Here is a 21295-nt window from a genome sequence, read left to right on the forward strand (position 1 = left end):
TCAGGGAGTGCTCTAGAGCAGGAATACAGCCCAGAAGGCAGAAAAGCCCTGTCATCATTACAAAGATTATATTCGTCTAAGAAGGACAAACAAAACAGTTAACATGTATTGAGTATGCACAGCAGTTTTGAATGCTTTACTCATTTAATCTGCACAACAACCCATTTTACAGCAGAGACACGAGCCAGGGATTAAATAAATGGCCAAGTCACCTAAATTGAGTAAATGATATAGTCAGACAAGACTCAAATTCACACCTATTAACTGTTGTGCTACCTCCCTACAAAAATAAGTGCCCAATTACAAACAGTGCTAAAGTTTTGAACTAAACGATGCTCAGGTGGGGGGCAAAGGGTCACATAAGAAGAACCTGTTGGGTAAAGGAAAGAGAGAACATGTGAGCTGAGATCCCAAGGGCAAAAAGCCAACTCTGCAAAGCTCGGAGAGAAAAGAGATGCAGGCCCGTGCAAAGGCTCGGAGGCTGGAAGGAGTTTGGGGCGGCTGCCGGGCCACAGCAAAAATGGAACAGTTCAAAAGCTAAACGAATTCTCAACTTTAAGATTGGGTTTTTATGCTCGGTACTACAGGGGAAAGACCCTGAGGAGACGATTTGACCTGATTTGATAAACGATTTTTGATCAGTCGAGAGGCTGGGTGGAGAACCGATTAGCGAATTAGGTGAAATGAAGGTGTCAGTTAGGCCCCCAAGCACAAATGCTCCCAGCCGGACAACGGACCAGCAAGAACCGACTTCAAACTCTCTCCCGCCAGCTTCTTGATGGGAAAACACCCGAACTGAGCTGAGGCCGCTGTTACTACGACCTGAACCCACCCCCAGGTCTCTACAGTAGCGCATTTCCCCCTCCTCACCTGCAACTGAAGAAACTAAAGAAGAACACTCAAACTTATCGTCCCTCTTCCTGCCACCCACAACTGTCCCTAATCGCTTCAGGTTCTGGCCCACAGGTTTAAATTGGCGGGAGAACACCAAGCCCAACCCCTTCTACGGCAGCCGGAGGAGGCCAAAATTACTTTAAAATCGAACTAGGAAGTAGCCCCACCTTAAATTCCACCCATTCCGATTTCCCCGCTGCGCATTCTAGGGTGTATTCTTGGCTCCGCCCCGCTGTCTGGCTTTACACGCCCCCTTCAGAAGAACAACCAATCACCCCCTCGAATCACGTTGCTATAGAGACTCTTATCACCACCCTTTTTTTTTTTCCCAGCAAGCTGTGCGACGCGCCGGGCCTCATCCCCTTTGTGCCATCCGGGTCTCTCGCGCGAGCGATTTAGTCTGTGGCGAAGCGTCGGGTCGGCCGGTACAGTTGAGAGCGGCAAGTGGAGGCGCCGCCCTAGCGGCCAGGACCCTGGACTATGGCGGTAGGTGCCGACGCTGAGTATAAAACCCGGGATATTTTTCTGCTACTCTCCAAAGAGCGGGTGAACGGCTCCCAGAGCTGTTGTCCGCGCGTGTGTGGACAAAATGGCGCCGCGGCCTTCTTCTGCGCCCGCCATCATGGCTGCCTGCTGTAGGGAGGGGGAAATGAGGCGGTGTCGGTGGGGGTGGGGAGCCGCAGGGAGTGCCTTTTTTTTTTTTTTTTCCAGAACTTTCCTCATCCCTTTCCTAGCCCTGTATTCCGTTCCACTCGTAGACCGGCCTCCAGTTTAGCTAACTCATTTTTGTTAGTTGTTTTTACTGGGTTTCATTAGGGCTTGGGAATTTCTGTTCGCGTTGGGGAAGGGCTGGGGAAGAGAGAAAAGGGATGGGGGGGTCTTTGAAAAGTATGGGATCAGAAAGGCGTTGTCTGTAAGGAGTAGAATGGAAGAAGAATCGTCTTGTAACGTTTTGGGGGGTGATTTTTTGCTTACGCTCAGTAAAATTCTAGTTGCATAATTTTAATTAGTGTTTCGTCTGTGAAAACCTTAGTTTATTCCTTAGTACGGAGCTGAGGAAGCTGTTGCTCAAAGGGAGTAAAAAAAAAAAAAATCGACTTAATTCCGAGAAGGCTTTGAACTACGAATTCCGATTGTCGTTCGTTTCCGAAGCGGCTCGTGATGTAATCATTTTGAAGTCTTTGAGAAGGATTATAATAAAGCCTTATCATTGGCGTTGTTTCTTAAATTTAAGAACCCTTCATTGACCCATTTAATTTTAAATAAGAACACTAGTTCTTTTAAAAAGCCTGCTTCGGGTATAGGATGTTCAATTCTGCTGGATCACATTATTGTGACTACTTCGTTTTTCTTAACCCTGTTAAAAGAAAAATGCAAGCGTCTTGTGTCCTTTTCGACTAACTAGAAAGTTCTATGTACTCATCTTCAAAAATAAGTAGGACTATAAACATACCGGAAGATTCGTAGTTTGCCCTTGCTAAAAATTGGGGTATCTGAAATTAGGATGGTTTCTGCACTCCCCTCCCCCAATACCTAATTGAATGAAGAACCTATTTTTTTATAAGGTTTCAAACAGTTGGAAGGATGTTTGGTGTTTGTGCAATTAATTGATGTAATGTTTTCCTTTGTTTAAATAGTGTTTTGGGCCTTTTAAGGTACTTTAAAGAATAGTGGTGTTTTACTTGGGCTCAAATACATTAAAAAAATGAAGTCCGTTCAAACATTTGGTGCTGCAGTGCCTCCTTCAATAAAGAGAGACAGTTCCCTGGAGAAGTAGCCTAGTATTAAATCCAGTGTACCTTCTTTGCACTGGAGAAAGATTTATGTACTGTCTTGAGCATTATTAGGGTTTTAAACGGGATGTAAATGTTAAGGTAACAGTGGTGGCCTTCTAAAAAAGCAGGTGCTGGAGTAGAGGACAGTTTTGCAGTTAGCATTTAAGGTTTAGTATGTACACCCTGATAAATTGAAATAAAGCTTAGTAATTTTCAGAGAAATTTTATTCAGTTCATTTTTTTGGATACTTTTCATTAGGGCGCTATAACCTCATGGAAATAAAAGTTTTGTGTGGGAGGAGTGGCCACCTATCATTTGTAATCTGTTTAGTGATAGAATGGTTGTTTTTGTTTGTTTCTATAGTGTATTTTACAGGTGAAAATGGCTCTTTGGTGTAAGTTATTATCTTGTATTACAGGGTACCTTTCTAAGCAAAGGGCATTTGACTTCCCTAATGCCAGGCTTCTCCCATGGTTTTTTTTTTTTTTTTTTTTTTAAGATTTTATTTATTTGACAGGCAGGCAGAGAGAGAGAGAGGGAAGCAGGCTCCCCGCTGAGCAGAGAGCCCGATGTGGGACTCGATCCCAGGACCCTGAGATCATGACCTGAGCCGAAAGCAGAGGCTTAACCCACTAAGCCACCCAGGTGCCCCACAGGCTTCTCCCATGTTAAGCATGTAAATAAACCATTGACTGAAAACTTGTACTGCCTGGTCTAGATGCTGCCTTTTCCATCGGAAGGTTGTTTCCATTCTCGTCATGATCTCTGTAAGAGTGAATGAGACGTGCCAGTGGTTGGTTCAGGAATGCTGGTTTTGGTAGAGAAGTCGCATGCATTAAGAGAAGTGAGCAGTGCTTCAGTTTTTGCAGTTTTATTTTACCAAATGTAAGCCCTACTGGCACTTCACAGCATCAGAGACATAGGAAATAGTTTGTAATGATAATGATGAGAACGAGAATTAAAAGGAAATGACCAGTATTGTGAAAATCTTAAGTATCCTTACCTGTGGATACAGCATCAGTTATTTAATAGTAGACAGCAAAGAGCTGGAGTACCATCCTAGGAGAGGCAGGTAATGTTGGATCTCCTTTGTAAGATCAGAAAGTTGAACTCGATTCTGTGTTGAAAGCTTTCCTCACAAAAGTTTTATGATTCCAGAAATCACCCATACATAGAAAACTAGAGAAAGCATGTGTGGTCACCTGAGAGTCTCTCCCGCAGTTAGTTTCTTCTTTGTCCTTGGTTTGGTTTGGCTGTGTTTTTTTGTTTTGTTTTGTTTTTTACCATTGTTAGAGGTTTAACACATTTATGTCTTTCATCCTAGCTAAGCATTTATCATTTTATTCTTTGAGTCTAGCATTGAGTTCGGCACATTTGTGACTCTCAGTAACTAGTTGTTGAAATAGTGCAATCTCTCACACTTCATTTGTTAAATTACTCCCCGTTTAGTTTCCTTGGCATTTGTTTTCTGGATTGATTTTCTTAAGGGAAGGAGTTCGTTGTCACGTGATCATTTCTTCTGCTGAAAATCCGTATTTATCCAGTCCAGTTTCTTTTGTAAACAGTATGGTAATAAATATTTTAGGTATTGTGGATCACATATAGTCTCTGTCCCATTCCTTGCTTAATAATCCTTCCAAAATGTGAAAACCTTTCTTGGGTTAAAGGTCAAGTAGGCCACCTTCTACATGCTGCTGAAACTGTTCCCTCTACCTTTTAATCAAAATCTGACTTGGGAACATTCAGGTTTTAGCTTCGCAAAGCTTTTTTCTAGGACTCCTTGAAATCAGTGTCTGTGTGTGATACTCTTGTTAATATGTAATTTGGACCACACCGTTCCACAGAGCCACAGAAATACTTCTCTTTTTTAATTGAAAACTAGTAACAGGAATTCATTTCCTCATTTGTTGATGGATTGCTTTGCTCAGTACTCCGTTATGAGCAAGTAAGTTGGAAAACAGGGAACTGATATTTAGATGAAGGAACGTCCTTTTGAGTAAATCAGGGCTCTTGGGAAAGTGTAATACTTGATTATTTTTTTAACTTGTACAAAATTTGCATTGTGAAAATTTATAAAATGCTTTGAAGCAGAAACGACTTAATGTTTCCATAGCGCAGAGCATATGTGAGGAGAGGCAGACCATATTTTGCAGCAGCACTGTGCCAAGGGGCTCTTTTCATTAAAGCGGGTTAATGAAATTAAGAGTGGGTTCTCGGATAGGTAAGTTAATTTTGTTTATTCTTTTATAATCTAGAAGCATTCTCTGCTGTTCTTAGATTTTACAGACTTAAGTCTGTTTAAATTTTACTACGTTCTAAATGCCTTTTTAATGTTTGCTAATATAAGATAGAAGTATTGGTAAAGTCACGCAAATGACTTCGCAAATCTAAAATGGACTATTTTCTCTGCTTGTTTTATTGGAAATACTTGGAGCCCTTATTCTTCTCGTTTCCCCATTGTTTTGAAAGTTATGAAAATGATTTTTTTTAATAATTTTTAAAAGTTAAAGACATCAGCCTAATTACATATGTCTGTTACCGAGTTAGTCATTTCAATTTATTCAGGCTTGTTTATCAGGTACAAATAATACTTAACTACTTAGAAATTGGCCATTCTGGTTTATTGATTTTTTTTTTTTTTTTTAATTTTGTAAAACTCAAGGATGATTCTCCTCCCTCCTTCTTTTAAGAAATTAGAAACATTTTAAATGTAATTAAGAACTTAATAATCATTTCTCTTTAAACTTTTAGGCCAGTGATACAGAACGAGATGGACTAGCCCCAGAAAAGACATCCCCAGATAGAGATAAGAAAAAAGAGCAGTCAGATGCATCTATTTCTCCTAGAGCCTCAAAACATCATTATTCAAGATCACGATCAAGGTCAAGAGAAAGAAAACGAAAGTCAGGTATGAATTGTTGGAAAACTGTAATTACCTCTATGCATGTAAATGTGTATATATAAGCTATAAATTTAGTTTTTTATATAATTAATAGGTGTTCTTTTCAGTTGAGAAATCAATAAGGAAAGTACAATGGTAATTTTCTGGACAATTTTTTAGTTATGAGAAACCTAAATGTCCTCATGCAGAAATGTCATGACTTGTCCAAAGGCAAAAAATATATATATGTTTAAATTTTTGTCACAGTAATTATTTTTTAACCCTGAGTTGTTTAAATTTCAGTCTTTCAACATTGGTAAAATATTTTGATATTTTGAATATTTGAATATTTGAAAGATGTGCCTGGGCAGTGGTATATTTTTCTGAGCTTATTTAACGTGCTTTTTGATGTAAGTTATGGAAAATTTTTAACCTTGTTTTTCATTTAATTTAATGTTAGAGTATTTCTGAAGTGAGCGGTTTTGGCATTCTGAGGTGTTTCTTACTCATTTACTTGAAAAAGAATTAGACTGATGTGGTATAGAAAGTATGATGTTTTGCTGTATGTTTTTTAAATTAGTATTGCTACTTAATGAAGAGGTTAAGTGAGAAGTAGAATACTAATGAGTTAAGAGTTTTAAGACCTGGGCTCCGTTTATTTATGCTTTATGGCCACAGATAATCATCTGTAAGTAGTTAAAATGTAATCTTATGTCTATATTTGTAACTGTACTGTATAAAATCACTTTTGAATAGAAATTTCAAAACTGTAGCATCCTTTTGACTACTTACGCCAGATACAGTTCAGACTATATTCTCTTGCATTCTTGTTTTGTTCTTGTTTCTACTAAGCCGCTTTATAAATTTTCTGTGCGCTGTAAAGCAAAATGGGCTAGTCACAGTGGTTTGTGAATTAAGAATCTGTGACAGACTGAAAGACTATATATGTTTTTGATTTGTCATGAAGGGTTTTGGGGGGCGTTGTTTGTTTTGCTTGCTCTTGGTTATATTTTTGTTTATTCAGATTGCTTGATTCGTTTCAAATATATACAGTGGTGTTAAGTAGAATAATCCCACCCTTCCAAAAATAGTCTTTAGAAGATAGTAAGTGGAATTTTAATCTAGGAAAGTGGATTGGAAATCGTCCTTTTGAGTATTGGAATTTGTGTTTGAGATGTTTCTGTGTCTTGTTTATGATGAACTTTTGTATGTATTTACAGATAATGAAGGAAGAAAACACAGGAGCCGGAGCAGAAGCAAAGAGGTAATTAACACTTTGTAGTGAATAGGCACTTTAAAATTCTTGTAAAGTATCTGGTAGAAATGTTTGTGTGAATATATGATACTATCAAGGTAAGTACCAAAACTTGAAATTTAAAAGGTTAATTGGGTATAAAATAAGCATGATATGGATCATCATTTTTCAAGAAGATAGTTGTTTATATGAAAAGTTCATTCAAAAACTATTAATTTTATTATGTTGTGAAAATATTCACAATAAAAATTTCATATGAAGATTATAATTGGTTTTTTTAGGCCTGTCACACAGAGCTTCCATTAATCTGAGGTCCCGAGTCTCCTTATACCTGACAGCTGCTCAGGATTTTCATATAGCAGTCATCCTTAAGTACCAATATCCTAGATAACTGTGGGCTTTTTCTTTATGGAAGATAACGAGTCCTCTTTGCATTAGCAAACCAGCTCAGTTTCCCTGACAATAGTATCGAATTTTGAAATAAAGTGTGTGTGAGGGTTAGCTGGAAAGGTGGCAGTGACAGCAAAACTTGAGGAAAAAGAAAGACAGCAGCTGTATGAAAGAGAAGCAGGAGTTAACTTGCTCGCCCACCTGAGAAGACAAGGAATGAGCCAACAAGGAAGAACAGAAGTAGGAGCCAAAAAGGGAGGAGAAGAGTCTTGTGGGGGCTGGGCAAGGGACTCCGGAAAAAAATGTGGGCAGGGACTTCACCTCTTCCCCTAATGGAAGCTCTGTTAAATTTTTAATTTAGGAGAGTTTTTGTGAAAATGACTATTTTGTTTAGCTCACATGATAACATTTCTATAATAAATCATACTCAGCGTGCTAATGCGCGAAGAGACTGAACTGAAGACGCTGCAGACTCAGATAGCAAAATAATAAGCCTACTTCATGATAAGGTAACTATTAGTCATTCAAACTCCTATTTCCCTTAAGTATATCTTAAATCAGTTAAGGGTTTTAATGTCTTTTTTTTTTTTATAATAGTAATGTTATGTTTGGAAAACTGGTTTGAAATAAACTCTAAAACCTTTGGAAGTTGAACCACTTAAAGCTTTTCCAGTTTGCCATTATATGGCAAAACCAAGGAAATACTTTTATAAGCTCGTAATACAGAGAACTGGCAATGAAATTAAAATTTAGCTGTGTCTCCAGGTCTCTCTATTTTTCTGCAAAATATTAAATAACATACTACGATTCTTTTCAGATATATCATGCATGTTCCAAAATGTTTGGCCAGGTTTTCGGTTTTAAGCAAAGTTAATCTTGAGTGTAAAGAAAAAATGCTGTGTTTTGGGAAACCTGAGTTAAGTGTCCTGTTGTAGAAAAGCAGTGGCCTGGGCATAAGAACAACATGGGGTCCGGATTCAGCTGCTACCATGTAGTTTTATGACTTTAGATCTTCATTTAGTCATACTTAAAGTAAGGGAAGTTTAGAGGATCTGAGTTTCCTTCCAGCTTTAAAATTGTGTTTCTGAGATGTCCAGGTTTTTAAGCTTTAGCTGAAAGATGGATTTGACAACTTAATGTGAGGAGATCTAATGTTTATCACTTCCTAATTTGGTACGTGAGAATAGGATGGAGACTTGATCATGCAATTAATTTTAGCTCAGTCTCTGAATGCATATGTTGTGAAAGCAAAAGTCTTGGTTTTTATCTCTCAGAGTATGGGGGAAGTATGTATTGTATGATGGTATAGGGATTAATTATGTTATGCCTAGTTTGATTTCATAAAAATTAAAACAGATACGGTTGCCATTTTCTACCCTAGGTACATGAAATGTAATAGAACTTCAAGCCCGTTGGGATATTGCAAGATGAAAAGTGATTTCTTCACAGTTTAGAAATTGGGAGAAAAATCGAGAGCCGTCTTTTAGAGAGAATGTGGCAGTATAGCTATAAAAAGGACACTTCAACTCTGCGTAAAGTAACTTAAAATTGCAGAAAATACTAATAATTAGTAAGATTAATCTTATATAGCTACCTAACTGAAATGCGTTTTCTGTGCATTTCTTTGTGTCCTGATCTTCATTATTGTTAAGTTTTTAAACCTAAAATAATATGTATTCTGGTTATGGAAGTTGATGTATACGTGTATACATGATCTGTTTCTCTAAAAGGTTTGTTGGAAAATTTTGAAAGTCTTGATATATGTGTACTTCCCTTATTCCTTTAGATAAAAGAAACACCAGGGATTCCTCTTTTTTCTGATAATAATGGTTTTTCAGTATTATTTCAATATTGAAAATCATTGTTTTAATAATGTTATTTTGGGGAGGAAACTGCAATTTGGGGGATATATAAAGACAATAAGATTAGTAATATTCATCTGCAACATTTGGGTGATGTGAAACTAGATCATTATTTTTATTTGCCACACACTCCTAAGGTTACTAATGTTGCATCACAACAGTTTTGTCTACTGATACCCATACTAACTCTCTTTGTTGCACTATTTTCCTGAAAGAACCAACTTCTTCTTAAAACAGGCAAGAAGACATGAATCCAAAGATAAATCATCTAAGAAACACAAGTCTGAGGAACATAATGACAAAGAACATTCTTCTGATAAAGGAAGAGAGCGACTAAATTCATCTGAAAACGGTGAGGACAGACATAAACGCAAAGAAAGAAAGTCGTCGAGAGGCAGAAGTCACTCAAGATCTAGGTCTCGTGAAAGGTAAGTCATTTTGGTACTTATGAGTTGGTGCCATGTAAAGAGCTATACTATGTAAAGCTTCTCATGAACCCAGCAATACCCAAACAATCTTAATTAGAAAATAGATGTTTTTTCCTAGGATCTATTCCTTTGCTATCTAATGTCTGCTAGTAGCTGAAGTCTTTGGGGCATCGTTTTCTGATAAAGATAAAGAAAAGTGTTAAAGACTTGGGGATTAAAAGATGATTGTGTATGATTCACATTCATCTAGCCAGTATTTTTTAATTTCATGATTTATCTGTCACAGTGAAAAAATTTATATAGCTGACCTATGTTTAAGCCAATATAGCAATACTTTTATATTGTCAATGTAGGATTTATTTGCTGCTAAACTAATTTAGATTTTCTTTTGTATTGAAAACTGGATCATGGCAGAAAAATTGTGGGATTTTTGTTAAAAGAAGCCAGTGTTTAATGTATGTTTGAAGTTTTCTGTGGGAATATATATATGTGGTATATCAGATTACGTCTGAATTTTTTGGTAGTAGATTAACTTGTCATCTTTAAGTTGCATAAGTACTTCACTAAGGCAATAATTGACTTTAAGCTATTAAACAGGATCTTAAGTTGGGTTAGGAATTTTAGCATTGCATTTTTTTTTTTTTTTTTTTTAAAGATTTTATTTATTTATTTGACAGAAAGAGAGATCACAAGTAGATGGAGAGGCAGGCAGAGAGAGAGAGAGAGAGAGGGAAGCAGGCTCCCTGCCGAGCAGAGAGCCCGATGCGGGACTCGATCCCAGGACCCCGAGACCACGACCCGAGCCGAAGGCAGCGGCTTAACCCACTGAGCCACCCAGGCGCCCTTAGCATTGCATTTTTAACATGTAGCTTTATTTTGTGCCCTCTGAGACATCATCAAACAAGAATAAAGGCTCATTTGTTGTTAGAATTTCTTCCAGTAGATGCCTCAATTGGCTTTTCTCTACACAATACAGATTAGTTTATTGCCTGGCTTGATAGCACACACTGCAGATAATTAATTCATAATGTCTATAATTTGAGAAGACGCAGCTCTAAATAACTACACACTTACATGTTTTAATTTCAGGCGTCATCGTAGTAGAAGCAGAGAGCGGAAGAAGTCTCGATCAAGGAGTAGGGAGCGGAAGAAGTCAAGATCGAGAAGCCGGGAGAGGAAGAAGTCACGATCCAGAAGCAGAGAAAGAAAACGCCGGATTCGATCTCGTTCCCGCTCAAGATCCAGACACAGGCATAGGAGTAGAAGCAGAAGTAGAACAAGGAGTAGAAGTCGGTAAGTAGTCATCATCTTGAATAAAATCAGATAGCTCCCTCACGGGGTCTGTTTATCTTCCCTCAGTCTGAGAATATCAAAATTGTGGGTCAGAATTTTGAGTTACAAAATATTTTAACAACATTCTGACTAATAAAGAACAATTTAAACACTTGCCATAGCATTCTTACAGAAACTCATTTAATCAGATCTTCTGTGAAGTGCAGGTAGAAATAGTCCTATAAAATTACTTCAGTTGTTTTGGGTGTTGAATTGTGTTAATTGTATAATCAGAGTGGCTTACATTTATTGCATGCCTGCTATGTGCTGTGTATTAATGTCAGCTCTTTCATGTACTAACTACCTCGTCTAATTCTCAAAACAACTGTTTTGTGAGTTAAGATTGTGGGGCTTAGAGAGCTTGAGTAACTTGCCTAGGAAGCTCCAAATCATAGTTGTTAAATGGTACTGTCAGGACCAAGTCCCAAGTATGTCTGAATGCAAAGTCAGTGTATGTGTTTGACCCACCATACTGTATATGCTATCTCAGGTATTCAAAAAGATGAGCTTAATTCAAACCTATCTTGATTGAGAGGAGGCCTTAATTTGTTGAGACAGAAAGTACAATGAAGCACATAAGCGAAAAATTTTTAAATAATCAGGGAATATATTTAGTCTGTACTTGTTTCAATATCAGACAATTATTAATAATACATATGCACAGATACTGTTATTAAGGGGAAAGGTTTTTTGTTAATTGTTCAAGTTAGTCTATAAAGACAAATTACTTGGCTTTCTCTTGTTTATCAAGGGTTTTTGGGGAGTTGGGATGCAAATGGTGGGTGTTTTAGATTTTCATTATTTTATTTTATTTTTAAGATTTTTATTTATTCGTTGTTCTCACACACACAGAGAAATCACAAGTAGGCAGAGAGGCAGGCAGAGAGAGAGGAGGAAGCAGGCTCCCCGCCAAGCGGAGAGCCCGATGTAGGACTCGATTCTGAGACCGTGAGATCATGACCCAAGCCGAAGGCAGAGGCCCAACCCACTGAGCCACCCAGGCGCCCTCGATTTTCATTATTTGAGCAAGAGCAGTGAGTGTGCAGGAGATAAGAGTGGGACAGCAGCAGAGGGAGAAGCAGACTCATTGCTGAGCAGCTTGCTGGCTGGGGTCCCTGGGATCATGACCTGAGTCACCCAAGAGCCCCCTCAAAGTGGTCTTTTTATTTATTTATTTATTTATTTGTTTATTTATTTTTAATTTTAAAAAAAATTTTATTTATTTTTAAAGATTTTATTTATTTATTTGACAGAGATCACAAGTAGGCAGAGAGAGAGAGAGAGAGGGAGAAAGAAAGAGAGAGGAGGAAGCAGACTCCCTGCCAAGCAGAGAGCCCGATGCGGAACTCGATCCCAGGACCCTGAGATCATGACCTGAGCCGAAGGCAGAGGTTTAACCCACTGAGCCACCCAGGTGCCCAGTGGTGGTTTTATTAAAGCACACAGACAGGACCTGTGGGTTGCTGATGATCAGTTTTTAATCAATAGTTCAGTTTTTAGGGGCGCCTGGGTGGCTCAGGGGGTTAAAGCCTCTGCCTTCGACTCAGGTCATGATCCCGGGGTCCTGGGATCGAGCCCCGCATCGGGCTCTCAGTTCGGCAGGGAGCCTGCTTCTCCCTCTCTCTCTGCCTGCCTCTCTGCCTCCCTGTGATCTCTGTCTGTCAAATAAATAAATAAAATCTTTAAAAAAAAAAAAAAAGTTCAGTTCTTAGTAGTTTACTAATTTAAGCTTTACCAGTTAAGAGTTTTAGTGAGTTTAGGTAAATAATAATTTCATCATTATCATTAATATTTTATTCTCCATGTGGGCATACAAGGCATTATTTGTGGTATTTTAGTTTTTTGTATTATGGCATTTCTAGTTTTGATCACTGTTACTCTTACTTTATTTTGCTCAGTGCCTATTGTTTTTTTATCTTCCCATTCCTGATTATTTTGTTTTACTGATTTTTGTGCTTGGGATTTTTTTTTTCTTAACATTTACAAATTCATTGTAGATTAAAATACTAGGAACATTTAAACTATGGATCTCATTACTAGGGATTTATCCTGCATACTCACCTATGTGAATATAAAATGACTGATGTACAAGTCTAATCTTTGCAGTGTTGGGTGTAATAGCAAAGGATTTGAAAACATCCTCAATTGTCTGTAGCAGGGAACGTTAAATGTACTTACAGAAGACTAGCAGCACATTCAGGGAACTTCCATACCCTGTGGAAGCTGTAGTACAGGGATAGAGAGGAAAGGGTTCTAAATAGTTTGTCTGCTGTTTGCATTTTTGTTGAACCTCTGCAAATATAATGGATTTTGATAAAATGAACTAATTATCACTGCTTTGCCATATTGCAACACGTGAAATACGATTTATTACAGAGACAGGAAGAAGAGAATTGAAAAACCTAGAAGATTTAGCAGAAGTTTAAGCCGAACTCCTAGTCCACCTCCCTTCAGAGGCAGAAACACAGCAATGGATGCACAAGAAGCTTTAGCTAGGAGGTGGGCATATTTTGTCTTTGATGCATTTTTCCTTTTCAACTTGAAGTTGATAATCAGCTGTACGGACAAAGTGAATGCTTTCAGAGTTTAAGTTAAATAATTAAATATAGCCATGATACATATTGTGCCAGTTTTGATCTAGAACTAAGTAGTTGGTTAATTCTCATTTTAAACATTTACCTATTTGTGCAACTGGGAAGATTACAATGTCTGCAACAATTTCTCTGTTTTCCTTCATGATTAACTGATTCATTTTTCTCAAATTTAGGCTCCTAAATATTTTTGGATTGCAATAAAAACTTTTTTAGAAATCTAAATCTGATTTAAGAGCTCTTAAATTTTGCCTCTGAAACTGCATTGTCCTTTTGTTTTTCTTCCTCAAGAAAACAGTCTGAAACAATTCTGTCAATGGGTGTCTTACTTTAAAGGTGGCAAATAATAAACATTACAAGGTGATTTTTTTTGATCTTGAAAATCTTACTGCTGATAGCATAGGGAGACCGTTTCATGTTTTAATTCTGTAAGCATTCCAAAGATGTTCCGGTAATTATGGGACTACACACTCCAGGGCTGTCTGGCCGATATGTGCAAAACCGTTGAAAGAACTGCCTCATATAGAGGGGCAAGAAGTAAAGTAGAATCCAAGTGCTTGTTTGCAGGTTTTCCCATATTCTGAAAACTATACTCTTGATTTTGGGGTTTTTTTCCTTATGAAATTGAGTTTGTATTTTTTTTTCATTACAAAAATACAGTTATCACAATGTAACCTGATGGGCTGCTGCCCTGTGAACCCAGCCTGGCAGAAACTCCAGCTGAACAGCAGCAGCAGCAAAGGTGTGAGCTCACCCCTTCTTCATTCCATTCACTGTAGTGAATGGTGTTAATTCCAACCTGCAATGGCCATTTTAAATATGCATCAATAGTAGTGACTCATACTTTCTTTCTGAAACTAAAATCCACAGAATTAAGGAGTAATTTATTATAATATCTGAAGTAACTTATAAAGAATGATCTGTTAAGTCTGACCAGTATTTTTTTAAGCCCTAAAGTTTATTCTTATTACAAGTTGGTTGTGCTTTAATTTTTGGCTTTTATTAAAGTTGAAGCTGTTAGTAGCATCTAAAACTTCAGCTTAAAAAAATAATCTTACTTAGTGATTTTCAGATGATAAGTTTACATGAAATAACTCTTTTTAAACCTTTTTTTTTTTTTTAAGTATTTATTTATTTGACAGAGATCACAAGTAGGCAGAGAGGAAGGCAGAGAGAGAGGGGGAAGCAGGCTCCCTGCGGAGCTCAATCCTAGGACCCTGGGATCATGACCTGAGCCAAAGGCAGAGGCTTTAACCCACTGAGCCATGCAGGTGCCCCTGAGATAACTCTTTTAAGTATCAGATTGGTCCTTGGCTACTTTGAAATTCAAAGGGATATCTTTTGTTAATAAGATACTACAGTATATAGGCCTTTTGTTGTTCCTTTTTTGTTTTTAAATATGGACTATTTTTAAACTACTTTGAAAACAGTTTTAATATCTATGTACCAACATTTTAATGTTACCCCTAATCAGGAACTTTTATTCCCAAGGACAAAATCAAGTCTGTACTGTGTCTGTCTTGAATGTGTTCTCAGAGGGAATGAAATTATATTGTTATGTTCATTTGATATAAATACAGCAGTTGCTAAAGCCAGTGCAATTTTTCTACCCATAGTACACCAAAACAAAAAAACCTTTTCCTTAATCTTTGCCCCTTTATACCACAGTAAAGGAGAAAGGGTGACTTTTGACTTAATAATTGGGAAATCAAGGAGTCTTGAAAAAGGTTTCTCTTCCAGGAACTCATGAAGATGCTATTATTAAAGATTTTGTTGTATAAGAAGTAGATAACTGACTTGACAACACATTTAGTATATGTATTAGTAAATTTAGTGTGAGTGAACTACAGTCTCTTTTTTGTTTTGTCTGAGGATGAATTTGTGTTTGAGGTTTCTAGTTCCATTGCTAATAATACATTTCTTAAGCTGCTAAAAGTTAGTTCCCAAATAGGATTTATTGGCCCCTTTTTTATTTTTGGCTATTTTTAATTTTTACTGGTTTAAGGTTATATGATAAAAAGTGTGTTTAAGTAGAAAAGTCATAATTGGCATGTTTTAATTGGCCTTATCCTTTATCAGCATCCCTTCCAAGAAGCATGTAGGTAGTTCTGTAAACACTGTTTACTACTTTTAACATACCCTAAGATTTACTCAGTTCTCAGTATGTCATTTGCAAGATGTAATGTTATCCATACTGCTAAAACCAGCAATGATAAAGGTTGAATAATTTTTATTTTTTAAAACTAGTCTCTGTGGGAAGTGTGTGTAAAAGCTATTCCAGTTTTTTGGCAATTCCATGAATTAAAAAATGTTTAAAACCAGTATTGAAATATTCTTTAACTGTGACTGTCTTAAAGATGAATGCGTTTTCCCCCCCACATACAGATAACAATTTGTGTTAAAGTTCTGTTAAGTGTTTCATTTCTATACATGTGGAGAAATACAAAGATAAATACTGGTTTTATATTGAGCGTTATTATAAACTTACTGAAATTATCTTTGACAGGTTGGAAAGAGCAAAGAAATTACAAGAACAGAGAGAAAAGGAAATGGTTGAAAAACAAAAACAACAAGAAATAGCTGCAGGTAATTCATTTTCTTTACTATAGAAGTGTGGCATTTTTTTGTAAAAAATCTGGAAAGTTCAGAAAAATAATAGGAAGAAAATCACCTATGAGCCTTGCTACCCATCAGTGTACTGTAAAACTGTTATTATTACTGAAAGTGAACATTTTTAATGTTCATTCCTCATAAATTCGTCATGCATACGTATTTCTTACTTGGTTGATGTACCTGATTTTGACAGGTAAACAGTCACTGTTCTTGTTCATATAACACTGTAGCCATCACGGCATATTTTTTTACTCATGGTTTTTGGAAAAATGCAAATTGTTGAAGATGACAACGGATCTTGGGTAAGAAATCAGGTTATTCGACATAACACAAACAATGCCTGTGGATAATTGAAGGTGATCAGAGAGACTTACTGAATTACATGGAATGTAATCTGGAAGGTGTTTTTTGTTTGTTCACATTCCTAGTAAATTGGTGGTACTAGAAATAATCTAAAATTGTACAAATTGGGGTACCTGGCTGGCTCAGTTGGTAGAGCATGTGACTCTGAATCTCAGTGTTGGGGGTTGGAGCCCAGTGTTGGGTGTAGATTACTTAAAAATAAAATTTAAAAATTTTTTTAAGAAATGGTACAAATTGGGGTGCCTGGATGGCTCAGTGGGTTTAAGCCTGTGCCTTCAGCTCAGGTCATGATCCCAGGGTCCTGGGATCTAGCCCGAGTTGGGCTCTCTGCTCAGCAGGGAGCTTGCTTCCCTCCCCCCGCGCCCTCCACGCCAGCCTCTCTGCCTATGATCTCTGTCAAATAAATAAGATCTTCAAAAAAAAAAAAGAAATTGTACAAATTGCCTTTAATAAGTATTCATGCATTTTATTTATTTTATATGGAGGGGGTAGAGGGTGAGGCGGAGGGAGAGGAAGAGACACGTTCCACATGCACCTTGGAGCCCAGTGCAGGGCTCAATCTCACAACTCTGAGATCATGACGTAAGCCAAAATTAAGAGTTGGAAGCTCAACCGAGTCAGCCACCCAGGCAACCCTGCCATTTTGCTTTTAATACGTGAATAGAAAAAAACTTCCATAACTGGATTCTCATAGTATTAGTAATTAAAGAACTTTATAAGCTTTATTCTGGGCTGACAGAAAAACATATAATCAGAATAGTCTTTGTGTTCACAAAAAATTGTCTAAGTTCCTGACTGAATCACATAAAATAATGGGAATACCAGGAGTGGCATTTAACTTCTATAGGATTTGAGCTTACTGCTTGCTAAATGTGCATAATACTTGTTTAATATTTTAAACATCAGATGAATGTCTAAATAACCATTTTGTAAGCTTAAAGACCCATACAAATAGTATTCATTGTTACAAGTTTAGCTATAAGTACCATAGTTCATTTTCATTGAAATCACAAATTTTTTTATTTGTAGAATTTTTTTTTAAGATTTTATTTATTTGGGGCCCCTGGGTGGCTCAGTGGGTTAAGCCTCTGCCTTCGGCTCAGGTCTTGGTCTCAGGGTCCTGGGATCGAGCCCCACATCGGGCTCTCTGCTCAGCAGAGAGCCTGCTTCCCTTCCTCCCTCTCTCTGCCTGCCTCTCTGCCTACTTGTGATCTCTGTCAAATAACTAAATAAAATCTTTAAAAAAAAAAAAAAAAGATTTTATTTAGTTATTTGACAGAGATCACAAATAGGCAGAGAGAGAGAGGAGGAAGCAGGCTCCCCACTGAGGAGAGAGCCCGATGTGGGGCTCAACCCCAGGACCCTGGGATCACGACCTGAGCCGATGGCAGAGGCTTTAACCCACTGAGCCACCCAGGCGCCCCTTACTTGTAGAGTTCTTACTATTTTAAGATACGTAAAGCATTAGTATATAGGAGGGATCATATCCAGAAATGTCTACTAGAAATAAATTGAGTAAATTTTGCTGAAATATTCTTAGTAAACTAACCTGCATTTCCTTATTTTGGTAAACGTATTCTGCCTTTTTGTTAGATTAGTTCTTACCTATAAATGCACTATTGTAAATCAGGAGGTTGGTTTTGTTTAGTCTTAAAATCTGTGCTTATGTCTTTAGCAGCTGCAGCCACCGGAGGTTCTGTTCTCAATGTTGCTGCCTTGTTGGCATCAGGAACGCAAGTAACTCCTCAGATAGCGATGGCAGCTCAAATGGCTGCCCTGCAGGCGAAGGCTTTGGCAGAGACCGGAATAGCTGTACCTAGCTATTACAACCCAGCAGCTGTGAATCCAATGAAATTTGCTGAACAAGAGAAAAAAAGGAAAATGCTTTGGCAAGGCAAGAAAGAAGGGGTAAGTTCTTTAATTCTTCTCCTCTTTTGTCATTTATTCCTAATTAGCAATTGCTTAGAAAAACAAATTTGGATTGGAAAAGATTGGTTTGTGTTTATTTTTCTTCTCCAAACTTGATTGTAATAGTCTAATTTACCACAGTTTAATGGTGGAAAAAGATTGATCTAAGAAAACCAGTAGTGATTCAAAGAAATACAGTATTCCCATACGTTTGTAATGGAGGAAGATGCTCCTTGGCTTAGGCTTTTTCATAAAGGGTGTATTATGAAGTACTATTTCTTTACTTCATTACTTTGTAATAGAAATTTTAAAATAATCATAAACTGAAAATAATTATAACTGCACTGTTACAATACTATAAATGTTATCATTTCTTTTAAACCTTATTACTTAGAAAGCTAAATTTTATCAGTTGTAAAAGTTCATTGTTTTCTTTACAGGACAAATCCCAGTCTGCTGAAATATGGGAAAAATTGAATTTTGGAAACAAGGACCAAAATGTCAAATTCAGGAAATTAATGGGTATTAAGGTGAGTTACACACTTTGAATTAAAATTCGTTTTAACATTTTCAGATTAACATTGGTCCTTACCCTAAAAGTTAATTTCAGTAATGTATGAACTCTGGGTACTTTCTAGTGTTTTTATGTTTCGTGCTTCAGATTCATTTCACAGAATTACATTGTCATCATTAGTTGACAATACAGATGATTTAAATTAACATGGTTGATTATACCTATTTATACCTTAAAGGAACCTTTTTCTAGTAAATAAAAATGAAATTATAAATGGGTATTAATGAATTTGCTTTTAGAAAATGTTCATTTGAAGCGAACTGTAGGGACACCTGGGTCACTCAGTTGGTTAAGCGTCTGCCCTCCGCTCAGGTCATGATCTCGGGGTCCTGGGATGGAGTCCTACATTAGGCTCCTTGCTTAGCAAGGAACCTGCTTCTCCCTCTGCCTGCCACTCCCTGTGCTTGTGCACATGTGCTCTTTCTCTGATGGATAAAATCTTTTTTAAAAACTGAGTGTACTTGGAATCAGACCTTAATATTGAAAGTTTCCAGAAAGCTATTTTACTTTTTAAGATTTACTTATTTATTTGACATAGAGAGATCACAAGTAGGCAGAGCAGCAGGCAGACAGTGGGGGGAAGCAGGTTCCCCGCTGAGCAGAGAGCCTGACGCAGGGCTCGATCCCAGGACCCTGAGATCATGATCTGAGCTGAAGGCAGAGAGAGGCTTTAACCCACTGAGCCACCCAGGCACCCCAGAAAGCTTTTTTAAAGATGTAGGGGGTTTGTTTTTTCTTTGGTTTTGTTTTCTGGTGGCATTGTTTGGGGTTTTTTCTTGGTGTTTTCTGTTTTGTTTTGTTTGAATAAAGTGGAAATATACAGATCTCATATTAGATTTCATGTAACAATCTGGAAAAAAGTTCACAAACGCTCAGGTATTGGTTATCATTACTTTAAGGGAATTGGTTTTTCACTGAAGGGATATTTGGCTTAAACTAAGCTTCACTGGGGCGCCTGGGTGGCTCAGTGGGTAAAGCCTGTGCCTTCGGCTCAGGTCATGATCCCAGGGTTCTGGGATCGAGCCCCGCATCGGGCTTTCTGCCCACCGGGGAGCCTGCTTCCCCCCTCTCTCTGCCTGCCTCTCTGCCTACTTGTGATCTCTCTCCGTCAAATAAATAAATAAAATCTTTAAAAAACAAAAAACAACTAAGCTTCACTGAATTGGCTTTTTTGGAATGATACCAGACAATCTTTGCATTTACTGCAAAGTTCTAATTCTTTCCCTGTTCTAATTCTTTCCTTAGCTTCCCGCATCATTCCTTCCTTTGGTCTCTGCTCAGATGTCAACTTTTTAGTCCTTTCTCACTTGCCTTTTTAAAAATAGCAAGCATACCATCCCCATTTTCTGCTTTTCTCCTAGACTTTACTTAGGTATTAAATGATATGTTCGACATTTTCTTTCTCATACCCACTAAAATGAATTTGATTTTTGTTACATCCTGGATTATCCCCATACCTAGAAAGAACAGTGCCTTGCATTCCATAGGTACTAAATGAATAAGTGGAAGGTAAATACCTATTCTAAAAATGTGATTTATTGGTACTGTCAATTGAGAAGAACACCTTATTCTCATTTCTGTTTATTTTAATAATATATCTTTTATTTGATGTTTAGAGTGAAGATGAAGCTGGATGTAGCTCAGTTGATGAAGAAAGTTACAAGACTTTGAAGCAACAGGAAGAAGTATTTAGAAATCTAGATGCTCAGTATGAAATGGCAAGATCACAAACCCACACACAAAGAGGAATGGGATTGGGTTTCACATCATCAATGCGAGGAATGGATGCAGTTTGAAAAAGATCAGACTTAATGTTTGGGACTTTATGGACTTCTGGTTCTGATGTCAGGTCCTTGTTCACCAAACAGCTAGCATTCTAGCTTGCATGGGTGTTGCATTGACTTTAATTTATTGAAAAATACGATTTTTTGTAAATATCAGATCAGTGATACTGGTGTTAGTGTTGTAATCAGGTTAAACGCACTTCCATTAAACTTGACAGGACTATAGAAGGACAATATTTTTTAGTTCATGAATTCTACTTTTCAAATACGTAAAAGCTGCAGGTGGGATAAAATCTCATACATGGATATTTCGTGTCCGCTGTCTTGTGTACTTTTGTACTTAACCTTGTACAGTTATTTTCATCTCTTGAAACATGAAAGAAATGTTATGTAGATGTTCTTTAGAAGATCTGGCCATTTGGTACATAATCCAGCACAAATATGCTGGGTGGTGATGACAATAAAAATGGTTTTCTCAACACTGGTGTTAATTTAAGTTACCTGGAATTCTTATTTGAATTTGTTTCATAGTTTTTTGTAGCATTTTGCAATTGCTATTAGAGAACACTAGGTAGAATTTTTTTTTTTTTTTTTTTTTTTTTTTTTTTTAAGAACAGTTAACTGCTCTAGGCAATACTATGGTA

At 37.3% G+C, this 21295-nt stretch overlaps 1 protein-coding gene across 4 annotated transcripts; it reads left to right on the forward strand.

Moving 5' to 3' along the window:
* Positions 1-516: 516 nt before the first annotated feature.
* LOC111156421 (arginine and serine rich coiled-coil 2) lies at positions 517-21147 on the forward strand. 4 transcript variants are annotated; one of them, XM_022517305.1, is made up of 10 exons: positions 517-1380; positions 5422-5578; positions 6772-6815; positions 9296-9486; positions 10576-10779; positions 13195-13317; positions 15916-15995; positions 18061-18293; positions 18734-18823; positions 20484-21147. In XM_022517305.1, the coding sequence occupies exons 1-10, from the start codon at positions 1375-1377 to the stop codon at positions 20661-20663; spliced, it is 1308 nt and encodes a 435-aa protein (XP_022373013.1). In that variant the 5' UTR covers positions 517-1374; the 3' UTR covers positions 20664-21147. The 4 variants fall into 4 exon arrangements, with proteins under 4 accessions (XP_022373013.1, XP_022373014.1, XP_022373015.1 ...); XM_022517306.1 differs by having other exon boundaries at positions 1266-1380; positions 18064-18293; XM_022517307.1 differs by lacking the exon at positions 517-1380 and adding an exon at positions 7628-7705 and having other exon boundaries at positions 5559-5578; positions 9274-9486.
* The last annotated feature ends 148 nt before the right edge of the window (positions 21148-21295 follow it).

The sequence above is a fragment of the Enhydra lutris genome, unplaced genomic scaffold (assembly GCF_002288905.1).
Source record: "Enhydra lutris kenyoni isolate GAN:26980312 unplaced genomic scaffold, ASM228890v2 scaffoldscaffold46, whole genome shotgun sequence".
In the NCBI taxonomy this organism is placed as follows: Eukaryota; Metazoa; Chordata; class Mammalia; order Carnivora; family Mustelidae; genus Enhydra; species Enhydra lutris.